The following is a 19,974-nucleotide window of genomic DNA, read 5'->3' on the forward strand; positions in this document are numbered from 1 at the left end:
CGGGTGCCGCAAGACAGAGAATTAGCCTAGTGAGTTGCGGCGCTGGCCCAGATCAATTTCAATTCAGCTTGGCCCAGATCAATTTCAGTTCAGCTTAACTGACTCCTTGAGCCCTTACAAATACATTATGTACAGGTAACTAGGTGCAAGAGAAGATGAAAAGTTGAGCTGTGGGAGCAAAAGTATGTGATGTTGACAATGTCGTGGGAAAACAGCTGCAGAGAACTTATTGTTACATTGGTTCTTTGTCTCACATGGAAGAAGAATTTCCAAGCAGACTGCAAAGAGATTTAAAAGTATTTATTAGAATCAAGGCCCTCCAGCTGGAGTAACTTGGAGGGGGGCTTCCAAGAGAGGAAAAATCCTAAAGGGTTTGGTGGCAGTGAGCTTTTTAAGTACAGTTTCAAAAGGAAAAAAAAAAAAAAAAAACTTTACCATCAGATTGGCATTCAGTTACCAGGTGGGGGCAAAAACCATTAAAAGACCTCATTTACAATTCTCCATCCTATCTGGCTTGCTAAAGGTGGGATAGGTAATTCGTTTTTACAATGAGCTGTGAGCTCAGGAAGAGCTCCCTTGCTATTTACAAGGTAAATTTGAAGATTTGGAAGGAATGAGGGTGGCCTGTTTATTCTTGCTAAAGATAACCTTTTGGGGAAGGTAGTGAATATTTTACATCCCAAATTCCATGGAGATCCCTATTAACCTATCTGACTTCTCACAATAATAGATTCTGATGTTTCTTTGTTTTCACTTAGCATTTCTTCATAATGCCTAAACATATATTTAAGTTAAAAATTTAAACATTTGATTGAGTTAAATATTTAGGAGTGATAAGCATTATGTTTCGCTGTTTGAAATGTTCAACTTAAGTTTAAAATGCTAATTTCTTGGGGCCAGCACTATGGTGAAGTGAGTTAAGCCAGTGGCTGCAGTGCTGGCATCCCACAGGGGCTCTGCTTTGAGTCCTGGCTACTCCACTTCTGATCCAGCTCCTTGCCAATGTGCCTGGGAAGGCAGCAGAAGATAGCCCAAGTGCTTGGCCCCTGCACCCATGTTGGGGACCTGGATGAAGCTCCTGGCTCCTTGCTTTTGTCTGGCCCAGCTCTGGCTGTGTGGCCATTTGGGAACTGAACCAGAGGATGGAATACTTCACACTGCCTCTGCCTCTCCCTCTCCCTCTCTGTGACTACACCTTTCAAATAAATAAATAAATAAATAAATCTTTAAAAAATGCTGATTGTTTAAAAAGCTGTATTAATCCTATTTTTTTAATCTGCAAGGGAGAGGGACCGAAAGAAAAGGAGAGCAAGTTTATATCTGCTGGTTCATTCCTGAAATGCCTAGAGTAGCTGGAGCTGGACTGGAGCTGGGCCCAACAGTCTAAGTCTCCCATATAGGTGGCAGGGATCTAAGTACTTGAGGCATCACCTGAGTCATTCCCTTTTCCCAGGGTGCTTATTAGAAGAAAGCTGGAATTTGGTATAGGAGCTAGAGATTGAACCCAGGCACTCTGATATGGTACATGGGTATCTTTAGGCCAAAAGCTTGCTCCCATCTGTTATTTTAAGCCTTATTAAGAATATCCTTAATTGCTTTTACTGTTACTTATGTTTTGAATCAACTCTGTCCATTGCAGATCAGCAAGGCCCTTGTGCCAAGTTTTAACTATAAATGCATATTTGCATATGCTTGTGTTTCTTTAAGAACTTGCATTAGAAATGATTATTTAGGTGCTTTTCTATTTGTGATAATCATTCTGAGTGTGCAAAAAAGTGAACAATAAGTTTTGAGTACTCAAAGATATTATTATGAAACAAAAAACATTATATTAAGCCAGAAATTTCAATTTAGCAGTGTGAGACATAGTATACCAAGGTGCAAATAAAGATTTTTCTTTGTCATCTCATTGCTTTTTTTTTTAAGATTTATTTATTTATTTGAAAGGCAGAGTTATAGAGTGGTGAAGGCAGAGGCAGACAGAGAAAGATCTTACGTCTGCTGGTTCGCTCCCCAGATAGCCACAATGGCCAGAGCTGAGCCGATCTGAAGCCAGGAGCCAGGAGCTTTCTCAGGTCTCCCACGTGGGTATAGGGGCCCAAGGATTTGGGCCATCTTCTACTTTCCCAAGCCATAGCAGCGAGCTTGATTGGAAGTGGAGAGCCGGGTCTCAAACCAGCGCCCGTATGAGATGTCTTCACTGCAGGCGGCATCTTTACTCACTATGCCACAACTCTGGCTTCCTCATTCCTTTTTCTGATTAAAGATATTTTATAACAAACCCGAATTCCTCTTTAATAATACATTAAAATTTACCAATCATTTTATGAACTTACTTAATTGAAGATTTTTGTTTTTTTAGTCCCCTGTGTATATTGGTTGTAGATTCATCGCAGTATCCTTGTCCTTGGTTCTTAGTAGACTATCAGTAAAGATTCATTTAAACATTGTATGGTTAGCCAGCATTGCATTTAGGACTTTCTGTTCCAGTAACAAACTCTTTATGTGAATTATGTCTTGGGCAAAGAAATGAGTCCTTTTATCCCTCAATTATCTTAAATTTCTAAAATTACACAATCTATTTAGCATCAAACCTAAACTTATTCTTTATGTCACATGATAAAACATGTTAATAAGAAATAAGAAACAGAAACAGAATTTATGCTTGTTTGGTACTTTGTTTTCAATCTACTGTTTTTGGTATTCAGTTTTTCCATAAACTTTTTGAAATTCCTTCATATTCCTGTTAACTTTTATGTCTTTTTTTTTTTTTAAAGATTTATTTATTTATTTGGAAGGCAGAGGTACAGAGAGGCAGAAGCAGAGAGAGGTCTTCCATCTACAGTTCACTACCCAAATGGATGCAATGGCCAGAGCTGGGCCAATCGGAAGTCAGGAGCCTGGAGCATCTTCCAGGTCTCCCACGTGGGTGCAGGGCCCCAAAGACTTGGGCCATCTTCTTCTGATTTCCCAGGCCATAGCAGAAGGCTGGATCAGAACTGGAGCAGCTGGAACTCAACCGGCACTCACATGGGATGCCGGCACTGCAGGTGGTGGCTTTACCTGCTATGCCACAGCACTGGCCTCAACTTTTATATCTTGACATTGATGAAGACTTAGCCTCAGTCAATATGGCATAATAGAAAAAATGTATTTTGGACAACAATTGTTCTGGTTTTGGTTTCTAGCAGTATATTAGAGTAGTTGGATGGCCTCTACTGATTTTCTCCCTTTGAATCTGTTTGCCTGTGTGTAAAATGGTATTAATAATCTTTATCTTGCAGTGTTTTTCATGAGTATTAAAAATAATACAAGATAATACAAGATAACTTCAGAAAGTTTGTGGAAAAATAGAATGAAAAGATAAGTTTATTTTGGTGCAAAAATTTTTGAAATTCATACATAGTTTTTTATGTAATGTGCATTTTCCTTAAGCCTTTGGAAATACCCTTGTATATGTATCAAAATAGCAGAGGATTAAAAGAAATGTACCATGCAGACAACAGACATAAAGAACTAAAGTAGAAATTAAATTTTCTCCACACCATTTCTTGAAGAGACTGTCTTTTCTCCAGGGAATGATTTTAGCTCACTTGTCAAAGATTAGTTTGTTGTTAATATGTGGGTTAATTTCTGAGGTTTCTATTCTGTTTCATTGGTCTACATGTCTATTTTTGTGCCAATATCAAACTGTTTTGACTTTAATGGCCCTGCAGTATGTCTTGAAATCTGATATTGTGATGCCTCCAGCTTTGTTTTTATCATTTAACATTGCTTTGGTTATTTGGGATTTTTTGTGTCTCCATATGGAATTTGGGATTTTTTTCTGCTTCTGTGAAGAATGTCCTTGGAATTTTGATGGGGATTGCATTGAATCTGTTAATTGCTTTCGATAGTATGGACATTTTGATGAAATTAATTCTAATCTACGAATATGGAAGATTTTTCTATGTTTTATATCTTCTATTACCATTCATTAATAGTTTTAATTTTCATTGTAGAGCTCTTTCACATCCTTGGTAAATATCCCAAGGCAGTTAAATTTTATATGAAGTATCCAGAATATACAAATATATAGTAGCAGAAAAAAGTATGGTGATATCTTAGGGCTTGTGAGTTGTTATGGGAGAATGGGGAATGGAAGCCAATGGATGTGGCATATCTTTTAATAGAGGCAACAGTGTTCTAAATTTACATTGTGGTTATGGTTTCACAACCCTGTGAATATACTAAAAACATTGCATTATGTACTTTGGGTAAACTGTATGTCACTTATATCTCAATGAATTTTTTAAAAATATAAAAATTATTATATAAGTTTGATACTGTGAAAATTATGGAGAAATCAATAAAACAGATTAGAGTTCAAAAATAGCTATGAATATATTTTGGAACTTAGTTTATGATATTGTTGATTTGCCAAATCAATACTTAGAGGTGGAGTATCTCACAAATAGTTTTCAGGCAACAGGCTGTACATGAGGAAGAGTAATATTGTTGAATTCATACCATAATACTTATATTACACAGGTTCTAGGAGCAGGAAAATGAAAAAACCTTGGGAGAAAAATAATGAAATTAATTGTTTTATAATTTTGGAGTAAGGAAATATGACATAAAATCTAGAACCAAACTATTAATAAATTTTTATCCTGAGACTGTGGGAATCCTGTGACTGTGTGATAGACTAGACAAATGAGAAGGAGGTGTGTTTGGGTCTTTGGATAATCCCTGGGTCTAACTCCAGAAGCTTGGAGCTACCTAAGTTCTGGGGAGGGTCATTGTGGAAGGTTCTTTGCTTGCACTACAGAGTTTATAGATCCTTTATGAGGTTTGTGTGCCTGGAAAGGGTGTGTCGGCACTGTGGACTTTCCCTGGGCAGTCGATTCACCTTGGCAGAGTGAGGCTAGGGTTGTGAACATGCTAGCTAGTGTGATCATACCCTCCTCCTTGCTGACAATAGAAGAGATCTACCATGTATAACCTGGGTGCCACTCTGGGCTCCTGCCTTACACTTGAGCTGTGGCTGGAGCTCCATGGCTCCATCTAGCACACACCACTGGATATCTGCTGAAGGAGAAGGCATTGCACTAAGCCATGGGGCACATTTCAAAGAACAAAGCCTTCAAAGGAGTTGTCAGCAAGTGTTTACTCAGATGTGTAAAAACAAACATAGAAATATAAGAAACATGATCAAGGATAAAAAGATGTTACCACAGAAAGAACACAGCATACTTCAATATTAAACTGTGAAAATGAGGATATTGATGAAATGCCTGAAAGGAAATTAAACATAATGATCATGAGATTGCTCAAAAACACAGAGAAGTAAATACGTGAGTTAGAAAATTGATACATGACATTGTGAGAAATTCTGGAAGATAAGAGGTATTAAAGAAAAACCAAACTGAAATATTGAAGAATTCAAAATATCAAATAAAAAAATACAGTGGAAAACCTTAGCAACAGACTTAGTGAAGCAGAAGAAAGCATATCCAAGAGAGAAGACATTTTTTTTTAAGATTTTATTCATTTATTTCAGAGGTAGAGTTACAGACAGTGAGAGGGAGAGACAGAGAGAAAGATCTTCCTTCCGTTGGTTCACTCCCCAAATGGCAGCAACGGCCGGAGCTGCACTGATCTGAAGCCAGAAGCCAGGTGCCCTCCTGGTCTCCCACGCAGGTTTGGGGCCATCTTCCACTGCCTTCCCGGGCCACAGCAGAGAGCTGGACTGGAAGAGGAGCAGCCAGGACTAGAACCGGCGCCCATATGGGATGCCAGCACTGCAGGCAGAGGATTAACCTACTGTGCCACAGTGCTGACTCCTGGAAGACAAATATTTGGAAAAATCCCAGTCAGACAAAAAACAAAAAAAGGAAGAAAAAATTAGAAAAACCAAAAACTGTGTTTGATATCTATGAAATGCTATTAAATGATGAGATGTTCATGTCCTAGGAAATCCTGAAGATATGGAAAAACAGAATGGCCTATAAGATTTATTAAATGAAACAAAAGCAGAAAATTTCCCTAACTTGGAGAAAGATATAGACATCCAAGTATAGGAAGTGCATAGAACCCCTAATAGACATGATCTATAAGAAAACTGATAAGATTTTCAAGATGCATAGTCAATCTTTCAAAAATAAAGGAAATATCCTAAAATGTGCAAGAGAGAAACACCAGTTATATTAAAGAAACTCTAATTAGATTGACAGCAGATTTCTCATCAGAAACCCTACAGACTAGGAGCAAATGGAGAGACATAGTCCAAGTTCTAAAAGAAAAAAAAAATTGTCAACCCAAAATCAATGGAACAGAAAAGAAACTCCAGGCCGGTGCTGCTGCTCACTTGGCTAATCCTCCACCTGCGGCACCAGCACCCTGGGTTCTAGTCACAGTTGGGGCGCTGGATTCTGTACCAGTTGCCCCTCTCCCAGTCCAGCTTTCTGCTGTGGCCCGGGAAGGCAGTGGAGGATGGTCCAAGTGCTTGGGTCCTGCACCTGCATGGGAGACCAGGAGGAAGCACTTGGCTCCTGGCTTTGGATAGGTGCAGCGCAGCAGCCATAGTGCGCTGGCCATAGCAGCTATTTGGGGGGTGAACCAACGGAAGAAGACCTTTCTCTCTGTCTCTCTCTCTCTGTCTAAATCTGCCTGTCAAAAAAAAAAAAAAGATAATTAAGGATGCGCTACACATAGAAGCAGAGAAAAATAATCAGCATTGTCAAAGAATCTAAAAGTAGAAAATTTCCTAGTGAAAGTATAAAGAAGATCCCAAATGTAAATAGCCTAAATTCTCTAATAAAAATATACAAACTGGCTTAATGAATTAAAAAAGAAGACCTATTTATATGCTACTTATGAATAACACGTCTCACCAACAAAGAATACACACAGACTGAAAGTGAAAGGATGGAAAAAGGTATTCCATGCAAATGGAAATAAAATATGAACAGAAGTTGCCACCCTAATACCAGACAAAATAGGATTCAAGACAAAAACTGTTAAAAAGAGTCAAATAAGGGCATTATGTAATGAATAAAGGATTGATTCAACAGGAAGATATAACTATAGTAAATATATATGCATTCAAGGTTAGGGCACCTGGTTATTTAAAGCAAATGTTAATGGGTCTAGAGGGAGACATGTTCCACTACAATAATAATAAAGGGACTTTAATACCCCATTTTAATCAGACAGATCAACTAGACAAAAAGTCGACAAAGACAGAGCTAATCTACATCATTGACAAATGGATCTAATTGATATCTAGAGAAGATTTCTTCCCAAAGCTGCAGAATATATATTCTTTTCATCAGTACATGGAATATTCTCTCTAGTATAGATAGTGCCTGTACCAGTTTATATTCCCAAGAACAGTGGATTAGGATACTTTTCCCCCTCCAACATCCTCACTGGCATTTGTTATTTATTGATTTCTGTATGAAAGCCGTTCTAATGGGGGGTGAAGTGAAACCTCATTATGGTTTTGATTTCCATTTCCCTGATGGCTAGTGATCCTGCTAATTTTTTCAAGTGTCTATTAGCCATTTGGATTTCCTCTTTTGAAAAATACATGTTTAAGTCCTTTGTCCATTTCTTAACTGGTTTGTTTGTTTTAATGTTATCGACTTTGAGCTCTTTATATATGATATTAATCCTTTATCAGTTGCATAGCCTGCAAATAATTTCTCCCATTCTTTCAGTTGCCTCTTCAGTTTGCTGAGTGTTTCATTTGCAGTGCAGAAGCTTCTCAATTTTATGTAATCCCATTTGTCAATTTTGGCTTTAATTGCCTGGATCTCTGTGATCTTTTCCCAGAACTCTTTGCCTGTGCAATTTTTCTGCAAGGTTTCCTCAATGTTCTCTAATAATTTGATGGTATCAGGTTGTAGATTTAGTTCTTTGATGCATTTGGAGTAATTTTTGTGTAAGGTGTAAGATGGGGGTCTTGCTTTATACTTCTGCTTGTGAAGATCCAGTTTACCTAGTACCTTTGTTGAAGAGACTATCCTTGCTCCAGGGATTGATTTTTGCTCCTTTGTCAAAGATAAAGTTGATTGTGGATGCATGGGTTGATTTCTAGAGTTTCTTTTCTTTTCTTTTTTTTTGACAGGCAGAGTTAGACAGTGAGAGAGAGAGACAGAAAGAAAGGTCTTCCTTCTGTTGGTTCACCCCCCAAATGGCCACTACGGCCGGCACGCTGTGCCAATCTGAAGCCAGGAGCCAGGTGCTTCCTTCTGGTCTCCCATGCAGGTGCAGGGCCCAAGCACTTGGGCCATCCTCCACTTCCTTCCCAGGCCACAGCAGAGAGCTGGACTGGAAGAGGAGCAACCGGGACAGAATCTGGCGCCCCAACCGGGACTAGAACCAGGGATGCTGGCGCCGCAGGTGAAGGATTAGCCAAGTGAGCTGTGGTGCTGGCCTGGAGTTTCTTTTCTGTTCCATTGATCTATCCATCTGTTTCTGTGCCTGTACCAGGCTGTTTTGATTATAACTGCCCTGTAGTATGTCTTGAAATCTGGTATTGTGATGCCTCCAACTTTGTTTTTTTTTTTTTTATATATATATAAGATTGCTTTAGCTATTTGTGGTCTCCAATGTTTCCATATGAATTTCAGCATCATTTTTTTCTAGATCTGAGAAGAATATACTTGGTATTTTGATTGGTATCACATTGCATATGTAAATTGCTTTCAATAGTATGGACATTTTGATAGTGCTGATTCTGCTAGTCCATGAATATGGAAGATTTTTCCATTTTTTGTGTGTTCTATTTCTTTATTTAATGTTTTATAATATTTATTGTAGAGATCTTTGATATCCTTGATTAAATTTATTTTAAGATATTTAATTTTTTTGCAGTATTGTTAATGTGATTGACCTTAGAAGTTTTTTCTCAGCCATGGCATTGTCTGTGTATACAAAGGCTACTGATTTTTGCTTGTTGATTTTATGTCCTTCCACTTTGCCGAACTCTTTTATGAGTTCCTATAGCCTCTTGGTGGAGCCTTTTGTATCCCCTGTATATAGAATAATGTCATCTGAAATAGGGCTAGTTTGACTTCCTCATTCCCAATTTGTATCCTTTTGATTTCTTTTTCTTGCCTAATGGCTCTGGCTAATGGTGAGAGTGGGCAGTCTTGTCTGGTTCTGGATCTTAGTGGGAATACTTCCAACTCTACCCATTCAATAGGATGCTGGCCATGGGTTTGTTGTAAATTGCTTTGATTGTGTTGAGGAATGTTCCTTGTAACAACAATTTTCTTAAGGTTTTCATCATGAAAGGATATTCTATTTTATCAAATGCTTTCTCTGTATTTATTGAGATAATCATATGGTTTCTGTTCTTTAGTTTGTTGATGTGTTGTATCAGATTGATTGATTTGTGAATATTGAACCATCCCTGCATACCAGGGATAAATTGCACTTGGTCCAATTGAATGATCTTTTTGATGTGTTGTTGGATTCGATTGGCTAGTATATTGTTGAGGATTTTTGTGTCTATGTTCATTAGGAAAATTGGTCTGTAGTTCTCTTTCTCTGTTATATCTTTTTCAGGTTTAGGAATTAAGGTTATTCCGGCTTCATAGAAGGAGTTTGGGAAGATTTTTCTCTCTTTCAATTTTTTTAATAGCTTGAGAAGAATTGGAGTTAATTCTTCTTTAAATGTCTGGTAGAATTCAGCAGTGAAGCCATCCAGTCTGGGGCTTTTCTTTGTTGGGAGGATCTTTATTAATCATTCAATTTCCATCTTGGTTGTTGGTCTGTTTAGGCTTTCTATGTCTTCATGATTCAATTTAGGTGGGTTGTTTGTGTCCAGGAATCTATCCATTTCTTCTTCCTTCTTCCTTCTTCCTTCTTCCTTCTTCCTTCTCCTCCTCCTCCTCCTCCTTCTTCTTCTTCTTCATTTATTTGACAGGGAGAGTTATAGACAGTGAGAGAGAGAGAGAGAGAAAGAAAGATCTTTCTTCCCTTCGTTCACTCCCCAAATGGCTGCTACGCCTGGAGCTGTGCTGATCCAAAGCCAGGATCCAGGTGCTTCTTCCTGGTCTCCCATATGGGTACAGGGGCCCAAGCACTTGGGCCATCCTCCACTGCTCTTCCAGGCCATAGCAGAGAGCTGGACTGGAAGAGGAGCAACTGGGGCTAGAACCCAGTGCCCAAATGGGATGCTGATGCTGCAGGCGGAGGATTAACCAAGTGAGCCATGGCACTGGCCCCTCTCCATTTCTTCTAGGTTTCCCGGTTTGTTGTCATACAGCTCTTTGTAGTAGTTTCTGATGATTATTTTTATTTCTGTGGTATCTGTTGTTATGTTTCATTTTCTATCTCTAGTTTTATTGATTTGAGTCTTCTCCCTCATTTTTTGGTTGGTTAGGCCAATGGTATGTCAGTTTTTTTTTCCAAAAAAATAGATGTTTGTTTTGCTGACCTTTAAATTTTTTTGGTTACACCTTTGTTTATTCTTTAATTTTAATTGTTTCTTTTCTCCTTCTAATTTTGAGTTTGGTTTGTTGATGTGTTTCTAGGTCTTTGAGATACATTGATAGTGCATTTTTATTTGGTGTCTTTCCAATTTTTTTGATGTAGGCACCAATTACTATAAACGTTCCTCCTACCACTACTTTTGCTGTATCCCGTAAGTTTTGATTTTTTACTTCTCCTGTGATCCACTGTTCATTCAGGACCATGTTGTTCAGTTTTCATGTGTTTGCATATGTTCTAGAGATTCTTGAGTTGCTGATTTCCAGCTTCAGAGAATATGCTGGTATGAGTTCAGTTTTTTAATTTGGTGAGACTTGCTTTGGGGCCTAGCATGTTATCCCCTTTTTAATTGCAGCTCAATTCACAATAGCCAGTATATGGAATCAATCCATATTTCCATGAACTCATGACTAGATAAAGAAAGTGTGGTATGTATACACAATGGAATACTACTCAGCCATAATTAAATCTTGTCTTCTGCGACAAATTGGATGCAGTTGGAGACCACTATATTTAATGAAACAAGTCAATCCCCAAAAGGCAAATATCATGTTTTCTCTGATTTATAGTAACTAACATATAGAGTACAAAAAATGTGCATGATTAAAATTAACATCTTGAAATTTTACTGTGTTTATAATCCTTGTTTATACTGCTGAGGAACAGTTGTCTATTTAGTTACTACTTGTTGAATTCTTTATTTAGTGGAAGATTAAGCTTGTGAGTATAAAGTAAATTGAACATATGTCATTGCAAGAAATTAAAAGAAAAATAAGAAGGAAGATGTAGAGAGTGAGGGTGGGAAGTATCATTATTTTCTTAAAACTGTATATATGAAATCTGTTCCCTTTATATAAATAGATAAGTAAATGCATATTTCAAAGATAGTATAATTATAAAAACAGGAGTAAATTTACTTTCATGTCAATAATGGTTTCTTCTTACATTAAAAAAACTGAATAACTTGAAAAAGTTAAGAGTAGGATACTGGTTAATCTAATTTTGAGTACACCTAAACAATCCAAGTCTGTGTAGCTAAAAAATAATTTGTGATTTGGGAAAGTATCAGAAACATACTATGAATGGATAAGAAAGTTATATAATAGTGTATATATTATTATCCTATTTGAATTTAAAGTTATAAAATTTCTATTATTTTAAAAAAGGTTTTATTTATCTGAGAGATCGAGTTACACACAGAGAGAAGGAGAGATGGAAAGGTCTTCAGTCTTCTAGTTCACTCCCCAGATGGCCACAATGGCCAGAATTGGGCCAATCTGAAGCCAGAATCCAGGACTTCTTCCAGGTCCCCCCATATTAGTGCAGGGGCTCAAGCACTCGGGCCATCCTCTGCTGCCTTCCTAGGCATAGGTAGGATCAGAAGTGGAGCAGCCAGGACTTAAACTGGCACCTTTATGGGATGCTAGTGCTGCAGGTGGAGCCTCAGCCCACTACACCACAGCACTGGCCCCACAATTTCTATAATTATAAACTGAATTGTGAATTCAGTCTTGTAAAGATTGAAAATATTGAGTTTCCTTCTATTTTCCCTTATCAATTTTTTTACCATTACAATTATAAACTCCAAGAATTTATTATGCTGAAATATTTAATAATTAAAATGCTCAGTTTAAAAAGTTTAAAAACTTTATCTTGTGTTTATATACATAAATTGTTTCTGTTTGAATTTCAATTTTTATGCATAAACTTTTAAAGTTCTTTTTAAAGATTTACTTATATATTTGAAAGGCAGAGTTTCAGAGAGGAAGAGACAGAGCTCTTTCATCCACTGGTTCACTCCTCAGATGGCTGCAATGGCTGGGCCTGGGACAGGCTGAACCCAGGAGCCAGGAGCTACTTCCAGGTCTCCCAAATAGATGCAGAGACCTGAGCACTTGGAGTATCGTATGTTGCTTTCCCAGGCAGATTAGCAGGAAGCTGGGTCGGAAATGGAGCAGCAGGGACATGCATTGGTGCCCATATGGCATGCTGGCGTTGCAGCTGGCAGCCTAACCTGCTATGACACGGTGCTAGCTCTATTTATTTATTTGAAAGGCAGAGTTAGAAAGAGCAGAACCAGAAAGAGAGGGATCTTAGATATGCTGTTTTACTCCCTAAATGGCTACAAAAACTGGGGTTAGGCCAGGCCAAAGCCAGTAGCCTGGAACTCCATCCGAGTCTCCCCTGTGGGTGGAAGTATCCCAAACACTTGAGCCATCTGCTGCTGCTTTCCAGGTGCATTAGCAGGGAGCTGGATTAGAAGTGGAGTGTGGGGTCTCGAACTGGCGCTTATGTGAGATGTTGTTTTTGCAGGCAGCAGTATAACCCACTGTGCCACAACACCAGCCCCTAAAGATAAACATTTAATTGATGGCCATCTGTAGTAATATGAGGGTCCTTCAAAGAGTTGGTAGAAAAATGGAATTAAAAGATAATTCACATTTTGTAGCCCTCTTGTATATTTCTTTTGACTCTTTTGCCTATTTTTATACATAAAAATTAGTGGTTTTTTTTATACATATGAACCTTTTATTTTTAACTCAAAAGAAGCAGAGGCTTCAAAGAGCTTTTAGAAAAATGAATTAAAGATTAACATGAATTTTCATCAACTTTTTGAAACTTTATTGTATAGCTGAGATATCTTTCCACATCAGTATATTGACAAAGAAATTTCACCTTTAAGAGTCTGTGTGAATGAAGCCTAATTGACTTAACACATTTCTCTTGATAATATGTACTATAATTGAACAAACTCTTATTTTACAAGACAACTGCTCTAACCCCTGAGCTAATGGAACTGCTAGTAACTCTTATTTTAGGTATTAGATATTGTCTAGGTGCTAGGGATATACTAGTGAGGACAGAAAGTATTATATACTTATACACACACACACACACACACACACACATATATATACATACAGAGAGAGAGAGATGTCTACCTCTCATGAAGCTTAAATTCTATGAGATGGACACATTAATAAAACACCTATTCAAATAAAAGGGAGAATCATAATTGCGATAAGTGATGAAGAATATAATCTAGGGAATTGATATAGTCATGGAGGTGAGTGACAACTATTCTGAAGAAGTACGCTGACTCTGAACAAAGCATTATTAATTTTATGCATATCAGCCCCCTATTTCCCATGGTTTCTGTTACCTGTCATCAACTGTGGCTCCAAAATATTACATATAGAATTGCAGCAGTTAACCATTCCTAAGTTTGAAATTGCATGCTATTTGAAGAAATATTGTGCTGTCCAGTTTCATCCCACATGGGATGTTGAATCATTGCTTTGTCTTGCGTGTTGATGCTGCATAATCTCCTTGACCTTAGTCACGTAGTAATCACCTCTGTCGTCAGATTGACTGTCACATTATTGCACTGCTTGTGTTCAAGTCACTCTTTTTTACTTAAGAATGTCTTTAACACAAAAAGTAGTGATGTTGGAAATTTGGATATGATAAACAGAAGTCATAAAATGTTCTCTTTAAGTGAAAAGATGAAGAAAGTACAGTAAGATATTTTGAGAGAAACATCACACCTACATAATTTTTATTATATATTAGAATTATTCTGTTTTATAATGTTATTAATCTTTTATTGTACCTGGTTTATAAGTGAAACTTTATTACAGATGTTTTTATGTAGGAGAAATGTAGTATACCTAAGTCCATCTCTTTCTCTGTTTTCAGGCATCCATGGGGGATTTTGGAAGATATTCCCTGTGGACAGGTGTTATTTTGTCCTATCATATCTATTCTCCCATTTCTTCTGTATTTGTAAGTGTTCTTTCACTAGTACCTCTGTCTTATTGGCTTTTAAACAGGTTTAGGGTTCTCACATTAAAAAAAAAAAGGACTCTTTTTTCACCCCCAGTCTCCTTTCCACCTACTGCCTTTTGCCTCTCCTTCCCTTCTTGACAGGAAAAGGTTGTCTTAACTTTCTCTTTTCATTCATTTATTTCTCTCTGAATTACTAAAAAAAATCCAGGCTCCCTCCTTCTTTATCCTGTTCCAGTCATTTTTTAAAGAAGATTTATTTATTTATTTGAAAGAGTTACAGAGGGGGTGGGGTGGGGAGGGAGGTCGGTCGGTCGGTCTTCCATCCGATGGTTCACTCTCCAATTGGCCACAATGGCTGGAGCTGTGCCAGTCCGAAGCCAGGAGCCAGGAGTTTCTTCCAGGTCTCCCATATAGGTGAAGGGGTCCAAGGACTTGGGGCATCCTCTACTGCTTTCCCAGGCCATAGCAGAGAACTGGATCAGAAGTGGAGCAGCCGGGTCTCTAACCGGCACCCATATGGGATGCCAGTGCTTCAGGCCAGGGCATTAACCCACTGCGCCACAGCACCGGCCCCTCCAGTCTTTTTTTTTTTTATTTTAACTTTTATTTAATGAATATAAATTTCCAAAGTACAGCTTATGGATTACAATGGCTTCCCCCCCATAACGTCCCTCCAACCCGCAACCCTCCCCTTATACACTCCCTCTCCCCTTCCATTCACATCAAGATTCATTTTCGATTCTCTTTATATACAGAAGATCAGTTTAGCATACATTAAGTAAAGATTTCAACAGTTTGCTCCCACACAGAAACATAAAGTGAAAAATACTGTTTGAGTACTAGTTATAGCATTAAATTTCAATGTACAGCACACTAAGGACAGAGATCCTACATGAGGAGTAAGTGCACAGTGACTCCTGTTGTTGACTTAACAAATTGACACTCTTGTTTATGGCATCAGTAATCACCCTAGGCTCTTGTCATGAGCTGCCAAGGCTTTGGAAGCCCCCTGAGTTCACTGACTCTGATCATATTTAGACAAGGCCATGGTCAAAGTGGAAGTTCTCTCCTCCCTTCAGAGAAAGGTACCTCCTTCTTTGATGACCCATTGTTTCCACTGGGATCTCACTCGTGGAGATCTTTCATTTAGGTTTTTTTTTTTTTAACTTTTATTTAATGAACATACGTTTCCAAAGTACGAATAATGGATTACTATGGCTTCCCCCCCATACCGTCCCTCCCACCCACAACCCTCCCCTTTCCCACTCCCTCTCCCCTTCCATTCACATCAAGATTCATTTTCGATTATCTTAATATACAGAAGATCAGCTTAGTATACATTAAGTAAGGATTTCAACAGTTTGCTCCCACACAGAAACATAAAGTGAAAAATAATAGATGATTTTTTTTTAATGATGATGAAATCAGATCAGACCTATTGTCATGTTTAATCCCAGTGAGAGTCAAGTTGGGAGTTGATAGTTTCTTTTCTTTTCTTTCCTTTTCTTTTCTTTTTTTTTTTTTTTTTTTTTTTTTTTTTTTTTTTTTTTTTTACAGAGGATCAGTTTAGTATGCATTAAGTAAAGATTTCAACAGTTTGCACCCCCATAGAAACACAGAGTGAAATATATTATTTGAGTACTCGTTATAGCATTAAATCTCAATGCACAGCACATTAAGGACAGAGATCCTACATGAGGAGTAAGTGCACAGTGACTCCTGTTGTTGACTTTACCAATTGACACTCCTGTCTATGGCATCAGTAATCTCCCTATGCTCCAGTCATGAGTTTCCAAGGCTATGGAAGCCCCTTGAGTTCTCCGACTCTTATCTTGTTTAGACAAGGTCATAGTCAAAGTGGAGGTTCTCTCCTCCCTTCAGAGAAAGGTACCTCCTTCTTTGAAGACCTGTTCTTTCCACTGGGATCTCACTCGCAGAGATCTTTTGCCAGAGTGTCTTGGCTTTCCATGCCTGAAATACTCTCATGGGCTTTTCAGCCAGCTCCGAATGCCTTTAGGGCTGATTCTGAGGCCAGAGTGCTATTTAGGGCATCTGCCATTCTATGAGTCTGCTGAGTATCTCACTTCCCATGTTGGATCACTCTCCCCTTTATTTATTCTATCGGTTAGTGTTAGCAGGTACTAGACTTGCTTATGTGCTCCCTTTGACTCTTAGTCCTTTCATTATGATCAATTGCGAACTGAAATTGATCACTTGGACTAGTGAGATGGCATTGGTACATGCCACCTTGATGGGATTAAATTGGAGTCCCCTGGTATGTTTCTAACTCTACCATTTGGGGCAAGTCAGCTTGAGCATGTCCCAAATTATATATCTCTTCCCTCTCTTATTCCTACTCTTATGTTTAACAGGGATCACATTTCAGTTAAATTTCAACACTTAAGAATAACTGTGTATTAATTACAGAATTAAACCAGTCATATTAAGTAGAACAGACAAAAAAACTACTAAGAGGGATAATGTATTAAGTTGTTCATTAACAGTCAGGGCTATGCTGATCAAGTCACCGTTTCCCATAGTGTCCATTCCACTTCAACAGGTTTCCTTTTTGGTGTTCAGTCAGTTGTCACCGATCAGGGAGAACATATGGTATTTGTCCCTTTGGGACTGGCTTATTTCACTCAGCATGATGTGTTCCAGATTCCTCCATTTTGTTGCAAATGACTGGATTTCGTTGTTTCTTACTGCGGTATAGTATTCTAAAGAGTACATATCCCATAATTTCTTTATCCAGTCTACCATTGATGGGCATTTAGGTTGGTTCCAGGTCTTAGCTATTGTGAATTGAGCTGCAATAAACATTAGGCTGCAGACCGCTTTTTTGTTTGCCAATTTAAATTCCTTTGGGTAAATTCCAAGGAGTGGGATGGCTGGGTCGAACGGTAGGGTTAAATTCAGGTTTCTGAGGAATCTCCAGACTGACTTCCATAGTGGCTTGACCAGTTTGCATTCCCACCAACAGTGGGTTAGTGTCCCTTTTTCCCCACATCCTCGCCAGCATCTGTTGTTGGTAGATTTCTGCATGTGAGCCATTCTAACCGGGGTGAGGTGGAACCTCATTGTGGTTTTGATTTGCATTTCTCTGATTGCTAATGACCTTGAACATTTTTTCATGTGCCTGTTGGCCATTTGGATTTCCTCTTTTGAAAAATGTCTATTGAGGTCCTTGGCCCATCTCTTAATTGGGTTGTTGGTTTTGTTTTTGTGGAGTTTCTTGATCTCTTTGTAGATTCTGGTTATTAACCCTTTATCTGTTGCATAGTTTGCAAATATTTTTTCCCATTCTGACGGTTGTCTCTTCACTCTCCTGACTGTTTCTTTTGCAGTACAGAAACTTCTCAATTTGATGCAATCCCAATAGTTAATTTTGGCTTTGACTGCCTGTGCCTCCCGGGTCTTTTCCAGAAACTCTTTGCCTGTGCCAATATCTTGAAGGGTTTCTCCAATGTTCTCTAGTAACTTGATGGTGTCAGGTCGTAGATTTAGGTCTTTAATCCATGTTGAGTGGATTTTTGTGTAAGGTGTAAGGTAGGGGTCTTGCTTCATGATTCTGCACGTGGAAATCCAATTTTCCCAGCACCATTTATTGAATAGACTGTCCTTGCTCCAGGAATTAGTTTTAGATCCTTGATCAAATATAAGTTGGCTGTAGATGTTTGGGTTGATTTCTGGTGTTTCAATTCTGTTCCATTGGTCTATCCATCTGTTTCTGTACCAGTACCATGCTGTTTTGATTACAACTGCCCTGTAGTATGTCCTGAAATCTGGTATTGTGATGCCTCCGGCTTTGTTTTTGTTGTACAAGATTGCTTTAGCTATTCGAGGTCTCTTGTGCCTCCATATAAATTTCAGCACCAATTTTTCCAGATCTGAGAAGAAGGTCTTCGGTATCTTGATTGGTATTGCATTGAATCTATAAATTGCTTTTGGGAGAATGGACATTTTGATGATATTGATTCTTCCAATCCATGAGCATGGAAGATTTTTCCATTTCTTGGTATCCTCTTCTATTTCTTTCTTTAAGGTTTTGTAATTTTCATCGTAGAGATCTTTAACGTCCTTGGTTAAGTTTATTCCAAGGTATTTGATTGTTTTTGTAGCTATTGTGAATGGGATTGATCCTAGAAGTTCTTCCTCAGCCATGGCATTGTCTGTGTATACAAAGGCCGTTGATTTTTGTGCATTGATTTTATACCCTGCTACTTTGCCAAACTCTTCTATGAGTTCCAATAGTCTCTTGGTAGAGTTCTTTGGGTCCCCTAAATAAAGAATCATGTCATCTGCAAAGAGGGATAGTTTGAGTTCTTCCTTCCCAATTTGTATCCCTTTAATTTCTTTTTCTTGCCTAATAGCTCTGGCTAGAACCTCCAGAACTATATTGAATAGCAGTGGTGAGAGTGGACATCCCTGTCTGGTCCCAGATCTCAGTGGAAATGCTTCCAACTTTTCCCCATTCAATAGGATGTTGGCTGTGGGTTTTTCATAGATTGCTTTGATTGTATTGAGGAATGTTCCTTCCAAACCCAGTTTGCTTAGAGTTTTCATCATGAACGGGTGTTGTATTTTATCAAATGCTTTCTCGGCATCTATTGAGAGAATCATATGATTTTTCTTCTGCAGTCTGTTAATGTGGTGTATCACATTGATTGTCTTGCGCACATTAAACCATCCCTGCATACCAGGGATAAATCCCACTTGGTCTGGGTGGATGATCTTTCTGATGTGTTGTTGCATTCTATTGGCGAGAATTTTATTGAGGATTTTTGCATCTATGTTCATCAGGGATATTGGTCTGTAATTCTCTTTCAGTGCTGCATCTTTTCCCGGCTTAGGAATTAAGGTGATGCTGGCTTCATAGAAAGAATTTGGGAGGATTCCCTCTTCTTCAATTGTTCTGAATAGTTTGAGAAGAATTGGAGTTAGTTCTTCTTTAAATGTCTGGTAGAATTCAGCAGTGAATCCATCTGGTCCTGAGCTTTTCTTTGTTGGGAGGGCCTTTATTACTGTTTCAATTTCTGTCTCAGTTATGGGTCTGTTTAGGTTTTCGATGTCTTCCTGGTTCAATTTAGGTAGGTTGCATGTGTCCAGGAATCTATCCATTTCTGATAGGTTTCCCTGTTTGCTGGCATACAAGTCCTTGTAGTAATTTCTGATGATTCTTTTTATTTCTGTGGTGTCTGTTGTTACATTTCCTTTTTCATCTCTGATTTTATTGATTTGGGTCTTTTCTTTTTTTAGTTAGTTGGGCCAATGGGGTGTCAATTTTGTTTATTTTTTCAAAAAACCAGCTCCTCATTTGGCTGATTTTTGTAATGTTTTTTGGATTCAATACTGTTGATTTCTTCTCTGATTTTAATTATTTCTCTTCTCCTACTAGATTTGGGTCTGGTTTGCTGTAGGTTTTCTAGATCCTTGAGGTGAATAGAAAGCTCATCTATTTGGTGCCTTTCCAATTTCTTGATGTAGGCACCTATTGATATAAACTTTCCTCTTAACACTGCTTTTGCTGCGTCCCATAAGTTTTGGTATGTTGTGCTGTTATCCTCATTTACTTCCAGAAAGTTTTTGATTTCTCTTTTGATTTCTTCTATGACCCATTGTTCATTCAGGAGCATGTTGTTCAATCTCCATGTGTTTGCGTATGCTCTAGGGATTCCTGAGTTGTTCATTTCCAACTTC

At 38.2% G+C, this 19,974-nt stretch overlaps 1 protein-coding gene across 20 annotated transcripts in view; it reads left to right on the forward strand.

Annotated features, from left to right (window-relative positions):
- CCDC171 (coiled-coil domain containing 171) overlaps window positions 1–19,974 on the forward strand; it is a 395,951-nt gene that overhangs the window by 113,436 nt on the left and 262,541 nt on the right. For 17 of the 20 annotated variants that reach the window (XR_011380113.1, XM_051845352.2, XM_051845399.2 and 14 more), the window contains one exon: window positions 14,185–14,271. The exons of the other annotated variants lie outside the window; for them this stretch is intronic. Coding sequence is in view for 16 of the 17 variants with exons in the window: in XM_051845352.2 (XP_051701312.2) it covers window positions 14,185–14,271 (87 nt within the window). In the remaining variant the exon portion in view is untranslated. The remainder of the gene's footprint in view (window positions 1–14,184; window positions 14,272–19,974) is intronic. 20 annotated transcript variants of the gene reach the window in all.

Source organism: Oryctolagus cuniculus, chromosome 1 (assembly GCF_964237555.1).
Source record: "Oryctolagus cuniculus chromosome 1, mOryCun1.1, whole genome shotgun sequence".
NCBI lineage: Eukaryota > Metazoa > Chordata > Mammalia > Lagomorpha > Leporidae > Oryctolagus > Oryctolagus cuniculus.